This window comes from Sus scrofa, chromosome 18, assembly GCF_054392235.1.
Source record: "Sus scrofa isolate SSC_HxYL_T2T_F1_AM1 chromosome 18, Sscrofa_HxYL_maternal_Yorkshire_Landrace_v2.0, whole genome shotgun sequence".
In the NCBI taxonomy this organism is placed as follows: domain Eukaryota; kingdom Metazoa; phylum Chordata; class Mammalia; order Artiodactyla; family Suidae; genus Sus; species Sus scrofa.
This window is the reverse complement of record NC_139400.1, coordinates 57,437,363-57,451,718: the sequence shown is the minus strand read 5'-3', so window position 1 is coordinate 57,451,718 and position 14,356 is coordinate 57,437,363. Positions and strand designations below refer to the sequence as shown.

The 14,356-nt window shown below is 43.5% G+C and overlaps 1 protein-coding gene across 5 annotated transcripts in view; it reads right to left on the bottom strand.

The window, feature by feature from the left end:
* Positions 1 to 14,237, bottom strand: part of SUN3 (Sad1 and UNC84 domain containing 3) — a 45,976-nt gene extending 31,739 nt beyond the window's left edge. The window contains exons 1-3 of one of the 5 annotated variants that reach the window (XM_085005594.1): positions 13,756 to 14,237; positions 12,012 to 12,130; positions 10,823 to 10,918 (exon numbers count right to left, since the gene is read on the bottom strand). In XM_085005594.1, the coding sequence (XP_084861720.1) occupies positions 10,823 to 10,918; positions 12,012 to 12,079 (164 nt within the window). In that variant the 5' untranslated portion in view covers positions 12,080 to 12,130; positions 13,756 to 14,237. Of the gene's footprint in view, positions 1 to 2,225; positions 2,558 to 5,547; positions 5,679 to 10,822; positions 10,919 to 12,011; positions 12,131 to 13,755 lie in introns of those variants that run through there. The other 4 variants (XM_085005595.1, XM_085005597.1, XM_085005596.1 and 1 more) reach the window with 4 other exon arrangements.
* Positions 14,238 to 14,356: the final 119 nt, after the last annotated feature.

Genomic DNA, 14,356 nt, shown 5'->3' with positions numbered 1-14,356 from the left:
TTGGTGTCCAGAGAATGTGCTAAAAGGTTTTCCCAACTCTGAACGGAATTGCATGCTTTTTCCTTTTCTCTTTCTTTCTTTTTTATTAGGGCCTCATCTGCAGCATATGGAGGTTCCCAGGCTAGGGGTTAAATCAGAGCCACAGCTGCCAGCCTACACCACAGCCATAGCAACTCGGGATCCGAGCTGCATCTGTGACCTATACTGCAGGTTGAAGCAATGCTGGATTCTTAACCCACTGAGCAAGACTGGGGATCAAACCCGTATCCTCATGGACACTATGTCGTGTTCTTAACCCACCAAACCACAATGGGAATCCTGGAAGTGAATTCTTGGAACCACCAGACTCCTTTAAATATCACTGATCACGTAGGGATCCACTGTCTAGAGAGTTGTTTAAAAGTCATAGAACCCTCCCGATGGACTGACACTGCTTCCTGAACCAAAGGTTAATTAAGTCTTTGTATAAAAACTTAACTGTTACCACAGGGATGGTTATTTTATTACTTTTTTTTTTTTTTTTTTTAGGGCCACACTCGCAGCATATGGAGGTTCCCGGGTTTGGGGTCAAATTGGAGCTGTAGCTGCTGGCCTATAGCCACAGCAACGTGGGATCCAATCCACGTTTGCAGCCTACACCACAGCTCACAGCAACACTGGATCCTTAACTCTCTGAGCAAGGCCAGGGATCAAACCTGCATCCTCGTAAATGCTAGTCAGATTCATTTCTGCTGCGCCACATCGGGAACTCCTATTTTATTACTCTGTTTTCCCAAGAGGCAGAGCACAGGGGGCAGGTGAAGCGGCTTGGGTCTTTGGCCCACCCACGTGGGTGGGGCTTTCCTGCTGTCTCCCTACAGGCAATTCCCCAAGGGCTCTAATTAGAGGAAACACAATTATTAGTTCAAAGCGTATACCCACTACCAGCCTGTTTCATCAGGTCTCACCCAAGGATGTACCGAATGCCACCATGTCCAGAATGCTGAAGACTGGTCCTGCTCAGGGCAGAGGCTGGGCCAGCCAGGCCACTGTCAAGAAGGCGGATAATCGGTGAGGCTGCAGGTCACAACCGTGATTTCATACTGCCACCCAAGCTCATTCTTTTACAAAGAATGTCTTCCCTTTCATAAGAAGACATGCCCCCTCTTGCTGTGATTAATCAAATACCCCCAGGACAGAAAGAAGACCGCAGGCCACAGATGCAGGTCAAGAGAAACCTTCAAGCGTTCCTGTGGCTCAGCGGAAACGAATCTGACTAGTATCCACGAAGATGCAGGTTTGATGGCTGGACTCAGGGAAACAATGCCCTTTGCAGCTACATGGACGGACTGAAAGATGATCATATCAGCAGAGTAAGCCAGACCGGGAAAGCTAAATGTCATATGATATCGCTTATATGTGGAACCTAAAAAAAATGATACAAATGAACTTATTTACAAAACAGAAACAGACTCACAGACATAGAGAACAAACTTACAGTTACCAAAGGGGAAAGGCTGCGAGGAGGGATAAACGAGGAATGTGGAATTAACAGATACACCCTAGTGTATATAAAATAGATAACCTATGGGATCTACCGTACAGCAGAGGGAACTATCTCCATATCTTTCAATAACCTATAGAGGAAAATCAATCTAAAAAAGAATATATAGGTGTTCCCATCGTGGCACAGTGGAAACAAATCCGACTAGGAACCATGAGGTTGCACATTCAGTCCGTGGCCTCGCTCAGTGGGTTAAGGATCCAGCGTGGCCGTGAGCTGTGGTGTAGGTCGCAGACACAGCTCAGATCCTGCGTTGTTGTGGCTGTCGCGTAGGTCGGCAGCTATAGCTCCAATTAGACCCCTAGCCTGGGAACCTCCATATGCTGCAGGTGCAGCCCTGAAAAGACAAAAGACAAAACACACACACAAAAGAACATATATATATATAACTAAACACTTTGCTGTATGCCTGAAACACAGCACTGTAAATCAATTATACTTCAAGAAAAATAAATTAAGAGAGAGGAGTTCCCACTGTGGCCTGGCATTGTCTTCGTTCCGGTGCAGGTTCGAACCCTGGCCTGGGAACTTCCATATGCAGCTGGTGCAGCCAGAGAGAGAGAGAGAGAAACCTTCAGAGGAGAGTGTTTGAAAACGGTAAAGGAGGGTTACTTTCAGAGTGAACCGAGCACATGTGACGGGGGTAACATCAGCTCCTATGGCGATCACTCTAGTTACGTACCCGTTGGAATCAGGGTTTTCCTGCTCTGAGAGCTCAGCACTCCTGCTGGAGCTGCTGCTGGCTTCTTCAGAACGACCCCTGAAAAACCTCGCACCCCTTCTCAACTTCGGTCTGCCACTCATTTCCCCTGCTGAGTAAAAACTTGCTGGTAGAAGGAAGAATACCGTTCCTTTTCTCTTTGCTACTTTCTAGAAACCATGACGCTGTGAGAGTGAGTTTAGGTTGGGTTGGGTTCCTTGTCTTCTTACTTCTCAGGTGTTTCTCCTTCGAGGGGGAAACTGAGAGTGAACACATCTTGAGATGCTGCGGGCCATTCTGTTGCATCACCTTCTGTGACACGTCACAATGGCCCAGTGCCTGAGTCAGGTGGGGTGCGCAGCCCGCCCCACCAGCCAGGACCTCATCCTGAATGTGCATCACGGGCTCCTGGGCCACGTCTCCTGAACCTGCCACGAAACGCCTAGGGCGCCCCGTACCTCCTCTTCTGCTACAGCAAATCCATGTGTTCCTATGGGCGTTGTCTTCAGACCACACACAATACGAGACCACAGAAAACCATTCCTCAGTCTTACCCCTCTCCTTTCTTTCCCACACAGTAATGAAAATTGGTGTACATATTTCTCTTGCTCATGAGCTTAGGAGAAACAAGTATCCACTGTAGTCTTGGGGGGTTATTTTATTTTTTGAAGGAGAAAGGAGTCACTTTTACTGCTTTGCCAGGCAAAGGAGGCCACCGCAGGCTAAGGCCCTAGAGACTGTGCCCTCCTTTGGGAGAGAACAGGAAGGGGTCTTAGAGTTTGGGAGTGGAAAATAGGGCCGCAGGTAAGGATCGGGGAGACGCACGCTTGCCTTCTTCCTCCAAGCGGGTGCTCCGCGGCAATGCTGGGAGGGGTTCCGGAGTCCTTGAGATGCACCGCCCCTTGACCTTCTTTCTGGAATGAAGAACGCTTCGTCAAGCAGTTGACATCTTCCATTTGTTGGGGGGTTTAGTTCCGGTGTCTGGACTTACTGAGGCTCAAGTTCTCCGTGCCTTAGCGCAGAAGGAATTTAGCGAGAGGCACATAAATATGGATTCCTAAATACATGTTTACATGCTATGAATTTAAACAACATACTCCCCTTCGTTTTCTTACATTATCTATCTTGAAACAGATTGAGTCCAGCTCACTCATTTTAAGGGCACACACATCTGTCGATGGAAGAATAGTGCACAACCTCAAAGCTGTGAGTTAAGGCTGGTTCAGTGGTAATACGGACGACTCTAGCCCAGGACACAGCCTCTCCCATAGCCCCGAGGAAAAAGCATCAGATCCTTTATGCGTTCAGTCTGAGGGCTCCCGCGTTTCTTCAGCTCCGGAATATTTTTCAGTTCTCCAAATGCTGCTTCTCCGCCATGGCCACTGTTTTCTTAGCATGGCCCAGCTGCACACCTGTGACTTCGTTTTGCTTTATTCTTCACAGCGCAATAGCCCTTTCGTAGTCGTTTCTGATGTTTTTCTCTTTTTTGGGTTTTCTCTCCTTATTATGCTGGCTTCAGGGTACATTTATATGGGCTATTTCATAACTGACTACTTTTCTTTTTAACTCTGTAAAGTCTAGTCCTATCCCAAGAAATCCCACGATTCCTAGTTTTTTACCTAGTGGTCCAAATTCAGGGAGTTCCCGTCGCGCAGTGGTTAACGAATCCGACTAGGAACCATGAGGTTGCGGGTTCGGTCCCTGCCCTTGCTCAGTGGGTTAAGGATCCGGCGTTGCCATGAGCTGTGGTGTAGGTTGCAGACGCGGCTCGGATCCCGCGTTGCTGTGGCTCTGAGGTAGGCCGGTGGCTACAGCTCCGATTCGACCCCTAGCCTGGGAACCTCCATATGCCGAGGGAGCGGCCCAAAGAAATAGCAAAAAAAAAAAAAAAAAAAAAAGACAAATTCAGAAGTTAACAAATGAAACACAGCAAAGTGTTGATTTTATCCACAGTTCTACCTTATAGCTATTGGTTGCCCACCCTTTTTGCATCCATAGTATCATTTTCTTTTATTTTCTATCAAAGATATGATATACATTTGCCAATATATGTACAAATATATTTATGTAAAATACATAATCTTATATATGAATATATGCATGTGTGTATGTTCATCTATCTCTCTCTCCATCTATTAATCTCTTCCCTTTGTTTAAAGAATATGGTAGCTTAGCTCGCCATAAACCATGACCTGCATCTTGCTTTTTTTTTTTTTTTTTTTTTTTTTTTTGGTCTTTTTAGAGCTGTACCTGCAGTATATGGGGGTTCCCAGGCTGGGGGTTGAATTGGAGCTGTAGCCGCTGGCCTACACCACAGCCACAGCAACACCAGATCCGAGTTGCATCTGCGACCTACACCACAGCTCATGGCGATGCCAGATCCTTAACTCACTGAGTGAGGCCAAGGATTGAACCTGCATCCTCAAAGATGCTAGTCAGATTCGTTTCCACTGAGCCACGACGGGAATTCCAGCATCTTGCTTCTTTCACTTAAAAAAATATCTTGGTAATGATGGTGGTGGTAGGGTTGAAAAAGAAGAAATTTAAATAGTAACTTTGATTTTAGGGTAGTAACTTTGCTCTATCAGTAAATGTTTTATGTAAGTTCCAGAGACTCTTTAATCTTTTACAAATATATTGTAAAGTCTGCCAAGTATAATAAATTAATTTCTACTAGGAAAAAATACAGCTCAGAAGTTTTTTTCTTTTTCTTTCTTTTTTCTTTTAAGGGCTACACCTGCAGCACATGGAAGTTCCCAGGCTAGGGGTTGAATCAGAGCTGCAGCTGCCAGCCTGCACCACAACCACAGCCACAGCAACACCAGATCCCAGCCATATCCTCCACCTATGTCCCAGCTTGTGGCAACACCAGATCCTTAACCCACTGAGCAAGGCCAGGGATCGAACCCACACCCTCATGGATACTACTCGGGTCCTTAACCCACTGAGCCACAAAGGGAAATCCCTCAGAAATTTTTCTGACTCACTTTGAGATGGTCTTCATCATTCTTTTATGGCTGCACAGCGTTTCATTGTATGAATATGCACTAATCTAACTTGTCTCATGCTGACGAGCCTTTCAATGCTGAAAAGAGTGTGCAATAAATAACGATATGCTGAAGTTACTCTGTGTATGTGAATACATCTGTAAGGATGTACAGCCAGAAGAGGCATTGCTGTGTCAGAGCGTGTTTGTCATTTTGATGAATATTGTTTTCATCCTCTGCAGAGACTCGACCAGTTAAGTTTCTATTCGTAATTTTTGAGATTTTGCTCCTATTCACTGACATGGTTTATTACCAACCTTTTTATCTTTGCCAGTTGAATAGCTTTTTTTTTCCTTGACTTTCTAGGGGTGCACCTGCAGCATATGGAAGTTCCCAGCCGGACGGGATTAAGATGGCTGAATAGAAGGACTGGAGCTCAACTTCTCTCCTAAAATTAACAAAATTCACAACTAAAGGCTGAGCACACTTCACCAAAATTGACTGGAAACCTTAAAAAAGATACCCTATTCCAGAAGATAAAGAGGAGGCCACATCAAGAGGTAGAAGGGGCGATTTTGTGATATAAACAACCCCATACCTCCTGGGTGGGAAGCTCCACAGACTGGAAACTAACTGGTTCACAGAGACTCACCTACAGGAGTGAGAGTTCTGAGCCCCACATCAAACTCTCTCGTGTGGGGATCTGGCACACGGAGAAAGAGCCCCGGAGCATCTGGCATTGAAGGCCAGTGGGGCTTGTGTGCAGGAGCTCCATGGGACTGGGGGAAACGGAGACCCCATTCTTGGAAGGCACACACAGACTTTCATGTGCACTGGGTCCCAGGGCAAAGCAAAGTCTCCAAGGGAATCTGGGTCAAACCTGATTGCAGTTCTTGGAGGACATCCTGGGAAAACAGAGGTGAACGTGGCTTGTTGTGAGGGAAGGACATTGAAAGCAAAGCTCTCGGGAATCTTCAGCAGCAGTGCCTTTCTCTGGAGGGGGCCATTTTGGGAAAATCTGGCCCCACCCGTCAGCCAGCTGCTGAGAAGTCCCAGGCCAAACAACAACCCAGGTGGGATCACAGCCCACCCCTCAGTAAACGGGCTACCTAAAGACCCCTCAGGCACACAGCTGCCTCTAACCCCATCCAGAGACTAAGCCCCACCCACCAGAGGGATTAGAATCGGCTCCTCCTATCAGGGGGCAGGCATCAGCCCCTCCCATCAGGAAGCCTACAGCAAGCCCCCCATACTGACTTCAGCCACAGGGGGGCAGACATCAGAAGTAAGAGAGGCTACAACTCTACTATCTGTAAAAAGGTCACCACACCAAAAACCTATAAAAATGAAAAGACAAAGAACTATAACTCAGATGAGGGAGAAAGGAAAAACCCCAGAAAAACAGCTAAGACATGAGGAGATTCTCAGCCTCCAGGAAAAAGACTTTAGACTGTCGATGCTGAAGAAGATGCAAGACACTGGAAATAAACTGGAGGCAAAGATGGATAACTTACAGGAAACACTAACTAAAGAGATACAAGATATCAAACTTAAACAAGAAGAGATGCAAAATACAATCACTGAAATAAAAAATTCACTAGAAGCAGCTAACAGCAGAACACAGGAGGCAGAAGAACAAATAAGCAAGGTGGAGGACAGATAGTGGAAATTACGGATGCAGAACAGAAAAGAGAAAAAAGATTGAAAACAAATGAAGAGAGTCTCAGAGAACTCTGGGACAACGTGAAACACACCAACATCCGTATTATAGGGGTGCCAGAAGGAGAAGAGAGAGAGAAGGAGACAGAAAAAATATTCCAAGAGATAATAGCTGAAAACTTCCCTAACATGGGGAAGGAATCACTCACTCAAATCCAGGAAGCACAACGAGTACCATACAAAATAAATTCAAGGAGGAACACCCCGAGACACATACTAATCAAACTGACCAAAATTAAGGACAAAGAGAAAATCTTGAAAGCAGCTAGGGAAAAGAAACAAATAACATACAAGGGAACCCCGATAAGGCTATCAGCAGATTTTTCAACAGAAACTCTGCAGGCCAGAAGGGAGTGGCATGATATACTCAACGTGATGAAAGGAAAAAACCTCCAACCAAGATTACTCTACCCAGCAAGGCTCTCCTTCAGATTTGAAGGAGAAATCAAAACCTTCTCAGATAAGCAAAAGCTGAGAGAATTCAGCAACACTAAACCAGCCTTACAACAAATACTAAAGGAACTTCTATAGGCAGAAAAGAACAAGAGAAGAAGGAAAGGAAAAAGAGCAGCAAAAACAAATCCAAAGTAATTAATAAAATGGCAATAAGAACATACATATCAATAATTACCTTAAATGTCAATGGACTAAACGCCCCAACCAAAAGACACAGACTGGCTGAATGGATAGAAAAACAAGACCCATACATATGCTGTCTTCAAGAGACCCACTTCACTTCTAGGGACACATACAAATTGAAAGTGAGAGGATGGAAGAAAATATTTCATGCAAACGGGGATCAAAAGAAAGGTGGAGTAGCAATACTCATGTCAGATAAAATAGACTTTAAAATGAAGAATATTTTCAGGGACAAAGAAGGACATTACATAATGATCAAAGGATCAATCCAAGAAGATGTTATAACAATTTTAAGTATCTACGCACCCAACACAAGTTCACCACAATATATAAGGCAACTGCTAACAACCTTAAAAGGAGAAATCGACAATAACACAGTCATAGTGGGGGCCTTTAACACCCCACTTACAGCAATGGACAGATCAACCAGACAGAAAATCAATAAGGAAACACAGGCCCTGAATGAAGCATTAAACCAGATGGACTTAATAGATATTTATAGGACATTTCATCCAAAAGCAGCAGAATACACATTCTTCTCAAGTGCACATGGAACGTTCTCTAAGATTGACCATATCCTGGGCTACAAATCCAACCTCAGTAACTTTAAGAAAATTGAAATCATATCAAGCATCTTTTCTGACCACAATGCTATATGACTGGAAATCAACAACAAGAAAAAAACTGCAAAAAACACAAACACGTGGAGACTCAACAACATGGTACTAAACAACCAATGGATCACTGAAGAAATCAAAGAGGAAATTAAATAATACCTAGCAGCAAATGACAACGAAGATACAACACTCCAAAACCTATGGGATGCAGCAAAAGCCGTTCTAAGAGGAAAGTTTATAGCAATACAAGCCCACCTCAGGAAACAAGAAAATGCCCAAATAAACAAGCTAACTTTACATCTAAAGCAGCTTGAGAGAGAAGAACAGACAAGACCTAAAGTTAGTAGAAGGAAAGAAATCATTAAGATCAGAGCAGAAATCAATGAAATAGAAACAAAGAAAACCATAGAAAAGATCAATGAAACAAAAAGCTGGTTCTCTGAAAAGATCAACAAAATTGATATACCCCTAGCCAGACTTAATCAAGCAAAAAAGAGAGAGGACTCAAATCAATAAAATTAGAAATGAAAAAGGAGAAATAACAACGGACACCACAGAAATACAAAGGATCATAAGAGGCTACTATATGCAACTATATGCCAATAAAATGGAAAACCTAGAAGAAATGGACAAATTCTTAGAAAAGTACACTCTTCCAAGACTAAACCAAGATGAAAGAGAAAAGATGAATGGACCCATCACAAGAACCGAAATTGAAACTGTGATTAAAAAACTTCCAACAAACAAAAGTCCAGGACCAGATGGCTTCACAGGCGAATGCTATCAAACATTTAGAGAAGAGCTAACACCTCTCCTTCTGAAACTATTTCAAAAAATTGCAGAAGAAGGGATACTCCCAAACTCATTCTATGAAGCCACCGTCACCCTGGTACCAAAACCAGACAAAGACTCCACAAAAAAAAAAAAGGAAGTTCCCAGCCTAGGGGTCAAATTGGAGCTGCAGCTGCCAGCCTATGCCACAGCAATGCCAGATCCTTAACCCACTGACTGAGACCAGGGATCAAACCTGAGTCCTCATGGATACGAGTTGGGTTCGTTACTGCTGAGCCACGATGGGAACTCCTTGAACAGCTTTTTAAAAATTGTGTCCCAGGAGAATTTCCTTTTGCATTCTAATGAGTGAGTTTGAGCTCTCTTTTACCCCCATGGCTAAGATCCTGTTCTCCTGGGTTCTGCTTTTTTTTTTTTGTCTACCTGCTTTTGCTTTATTCCCTTTGCATGGAAATATTTTTGTAATCATTATCATTCTTTCATTTATTTTTTTAAGTGTATACTTATTTCTTTAAGTGTGTCATTATTTAAAATGCTTTACAAACCACTGGATTAAAAATAAAATCTACCTACAGTGCATTCATCTCCTGATGAGTCACCATCTTTCCGTGTTGTGTTTCCTCAGTGGACTAGGGATTTAGATGGCAGATGGATTTTGAGTGAGGAATTTCCTATTTTCACTCCCATTTCTGATCCTCCAGGTTTATTGGTACTCCATGGCTTCTAGGCTTATTTTTTCTATTTGTATTTTATCTATGATTGCTATACGTTTGTAATAAAGAGGTACTGGAGACCACAACCCCCAATCTTATCTTTATCAGAAGACTCAAATGTATTTTTCAAAAAAGTATGGTAACACAGACCTCTCAGCCTCCTACCTGCAACTGGGTTGCCTTTCTTCTGTGAAAACAAAGAAAGGAAAACCTCATTTTAAATGGAATCAGGAAGCTCTGAAGGGGGAGCCCTCGTGAAGGTACCAGCAGGAAAAATGCAGATAAGAATTACTTCAGCAAAAGGTCAGTTTGTACAGAATTCTTTGTGTAAAATTCTCTTGGTCTCGACTACCTATCCATGATGATAACGTTACTTTTCATACCACTCAGCCTTAAAGAAGAATGAAATAATGCCATTTGCAGCAACATGGATGCAACTAGAGATTCTCATACTCAGTGAAGTGCAGTCAGAGGGAGAAAAACAAATACCATATGATATCACTTATATGTGGAATCTAAAACATGGCACAGGAGTTCCCGACGTGGCGCAGAGGAAACTAATCCAATTAGGAACCATGAGGTTGTGGGTTTGATCCCTGGCCTCTCTCAGGGGGTTAAGGATCCGGCATTGCTGTGAGCTGGCGTTTCTGTGGCTCTGGCTTAGGCCGGTGGCTACAGCTCTGATTAGACCCCTAGCCTGGGAAACTCCCTGTGCCGCGGGTGCAGCCCTATAAGGACAAAAGACAAACATAAATAAATAAATAAATAAAACATGGCACAAATGAACCTATCTGCAGAACAGAAACAGACTCACAGGTATAGAGAACGGAGTTGTGGTTGCCAAGGGAGAGGGGGGAGAGATTGTGATGAACTGGGAGTTTGGGGTTCAGAGATGCAAACTATTACATTCAGAATGGAAAAGCAATGAGATCCTACTGTACAGCACAGGCAACTATATCCAGTCTCTTGGGATAGAACATGATGGAAGATAATATGAGAAAAAGAATATATATATATATATGAATGACTGGGCCACTTTGCTGTAGAGCAGAAATTAACACAACACTATAACTCAACTATATATTAATTCAAAAAAAAGAAAAAAATGTTACTTTTCTTCCGGTCCATGGAGGGCATTCTTCACATGGGAGTTTCCTCTCTTGCTTTTAACGAAATGAAGGACGACCCCTCCCTGTCCCATTACTCCCCTGGAGTGAGGGAAGGAAGCAGAATATAATAGTACATTAATATAAAAAATTCATCTCATTTTTCGATGCAAAACAAAAATCCTACAGCTCTGCTCTAGACCTTGGTTTCTGATAGCCAATGACAATTTCGCCTTTTAAATAATAAATCATATATTATAAATGGTCCTACTTATTATTTTTCATGTATAATTATTTATAGTTCTTCAAAAACAATAGCAAAAACACCAGCATTGTATACAAATTGTTATATTACAGAAACTTAATATGAAATGATTTAAACTGTTCTGGCATAGGTAAATTTTGTTTTTACTCTTTGTCACTTTCCCCAAATTTCTTATTGTACAACTCAATCTCATGAAAAGTATCTTGCTTAAATTTATTTTAAAATGTGAAGTTTGGAGTTCCCATCGTGGCTCAGCAGAAATGAATCTGACTAGTATCCATGAGGTTGCGGGTTCAATCCTTGGCCTCGCTCAGTGGGTTAAGGATCCAGCGTTGCCATGAGCTGTGGTATAGGTCGCAGAGGCCACTTGGATCCCGCGTTGCTGTGGCTGTGGTGTAGGCCAGTGGCTACAGCTCTGATTCGACCCCTAGCCTGGGAACCTCCATATACCAGGGGTGAGGCCCCCAAAAGACCAAAAAAAAAGGGGGGGGAAGTTTTTCTGCCAAAGAAAAAGATCATTATCACTTTAACACATAATTCAGGGCAGTGGAGAGGGGGCTAGTAGGGACAAAAAGAAATCCTGCCCCACTCTGTGCCTACAGAGAAGAGCATCTTGTTTTTTCAACAGGGCCAAAAACCTGAACTGCTTTGTAATATTGAAAGACACAAGTGTGTTGAAAAGGAATTGTTTGTCTTGAAATAATTAGATTATCATGAAAGAGAGAAAACAAATTTTAGAAATTCCTGCAGTCTGTGAAACCCTGGTCTAAAGAATATATTGTAGAGGATTGGATTTCCTGAGGGGGTGGCTGTTTAGGAAAAAGAATTGAACCTGCCTTTAGCTACTGGGTTGGAAGGATAGGCAAGAGCGTGAAGGATGTGTCCGGGGAGTTTGGATAGATCAAGCTTCCGTCAACAACAGGGACATACCAAGAGACCACAGGCAGGCAGGAAGGGTTCGAGGGCTTTGAAAAACTGGAATTTATACTCCAACACATTTTTTCCTCTTCCCAAAATATCCATAAGCAGGAGAGAGCTATATAAGATACCTATATAAGATATAATAAGGTATAAATCTATAAGATACCTACCCATATATAAAATACATACACATTGTATAAAAACATATACAAACAAATGAATAATGTATTTTCTTCTAATAACCTGCTGAATAAAACTGTGCATGAAGTAAGATTGTATGTGAGGAACTGTTGGATCCTCCTAAACAGCCGAGGCTGTTATAGGACAGAAAGATCACTTGTGATAAAGTGTAGGAAACAAACATTGAGAATTTTTCATTCTAAATAGATTTTTCTTGTGTCGTGTTTTCATTGCACAGCATCTCACCTGGATTCTTATTTAATGTGGCGGCTGCAAATACTTGTAACTTCAATCACAGTCCAAAAGTCAGAACTTTATTCTGAAGAATGACCGCCATTCTTCATTATAAATCAAATTATGATTTCAATTAGTAAGGAGGGTTGTCAGCTTGGGTTAGTGCTGTACTCTTCTGTTAACCAATTCCGAAATAGAAAAAGACACTCTTTTGTCATAATGGCTCTACTATGATAAACTATTTTCATTATTTATTTATTTATTTATTTATTTATTTTTGGCTGCACTGCTGGCATGTGGAAGTTCCCAGGGCAGGGATCAAACCTGCACCACAGCAGTGACAACTACCAGTTCCTTAACCACTAGGCCACCAGGGAATTCCTGATAAACTATCTCAAAAAATGATGTTCTCTTGATATGCAGTGCCCTGGGCAAACAGGGCTGTGACTTATGCAAAAGGAAGCCCTGCTAGGATTTCCCACTGCGGCTCAGCCGGTCACAAACCTGACGTATCCATGAGGATGTGGGTTCCATCCCTGGCCTCTCTCCGTGGTTAAGGATCTGGCATTGCCATGAGCTTGAGTGTAGGTCGAATACGTGGCTTGGATTCTGCATTGCAGTGGTGTAGGCCTGCAGCTGCAACTCCCACTAGACTCTTAGCCTGGAAACTCCCATATGCTGCAGGTGAAGCCCTAAAAAAACCAAAGGAAGCCCCATTACTCTCTCTCTCTCTTTTTTTTTAAGGTCAGGCGTCTAATGGGAGCTGCAGCTGCCAGCCACAGCCGCCATAGCCATGCCAGATCTGAGCCGCATCTGCGACCTATGCCTCAGCTTGTGGCAACATGGGATCCTTAACCCACGGAGTGAAGCCAGGGATTGAACTTGTACCCTCACAGACACTGTGTCAGGTTCTTAACTGGCTGAGCCACAATGGGGACTCTGAAGCCCTGTTACTCTTGGTGACAGTTAGTCTAAGTACCTCTACATGCAGTGGACAAACATTTGACATTGAAAAATGATTACTTTCAAGACTGGGCCAGCAGTGTATCTTGAAAATATTACACCAGAGATGCATAAACACAGTTAGGCTTAATTCCTGTTACAAGAGTTATCTTCTCACGCAATTCTTACATCACCTGTCTTCTGGTGGATTTCTAAGGCTTTACTTGTGTAACAGAAACAGCATCTTGTTTAACTAAAGTTGCCAACTGACCACCATTCAAAACGTCTCAATTTTTCTTTTTCTGCAAAGGAAGCAGCTCCATACTGCTTCCTGGGTGGTTGGAGCAACAGGGTTTGGGTGACTGCTCTCTGTGGTAGTGCAGCCCGCCTCACTCACCTGGGTCAACACCGGCTCATCCCCTCCATCCCTCGGCCGCGCAGCTCTCCGATGACTGAATTGTGGTCCCCATGGGGCCCAGGAGCTCACGGAGCAGAGCCGGGAGCATGACTCATGATGGAGACTGAATCCAGGCAGGACAAAAGTTCACATTAACGTAAAGCGTTGAATACGGTTCTGTAGAAACATGGCCAAAGGCTTTATAAAAGGATCTCTCAGTTTCCAAACCGAAAATTCTGAAAAAATAAGATAAGAGGAAAGACGTTCGCGTGGTGATTTTACTACTGATACATAATTGGCAGAAATGGCTGTTTGCTGAGTTTTCCCATGCAATTATTCGCCTTCTTTTTAAAAATGCATTAAATAAAACGGAGATGGACAAGAAAATTTCGGTCGAGTTTTCCAGGACCTCTGGGGTGCAGGGCAGTATCCGGAGAAGGCAGAGGCCGGCCCCAGCCCCACGAGCAACGAGGCCACGCCCCCGGCTCGGGACTGTTGACTGTGGGAGCCCGCGCTCCACCCTTAGTTCTGATTGGCGGCTTGCGGGCCCTCGGACTGTCCCGATTGGCTGCCGGGGCTCCCACCGCGGCAGCCTGTTGGC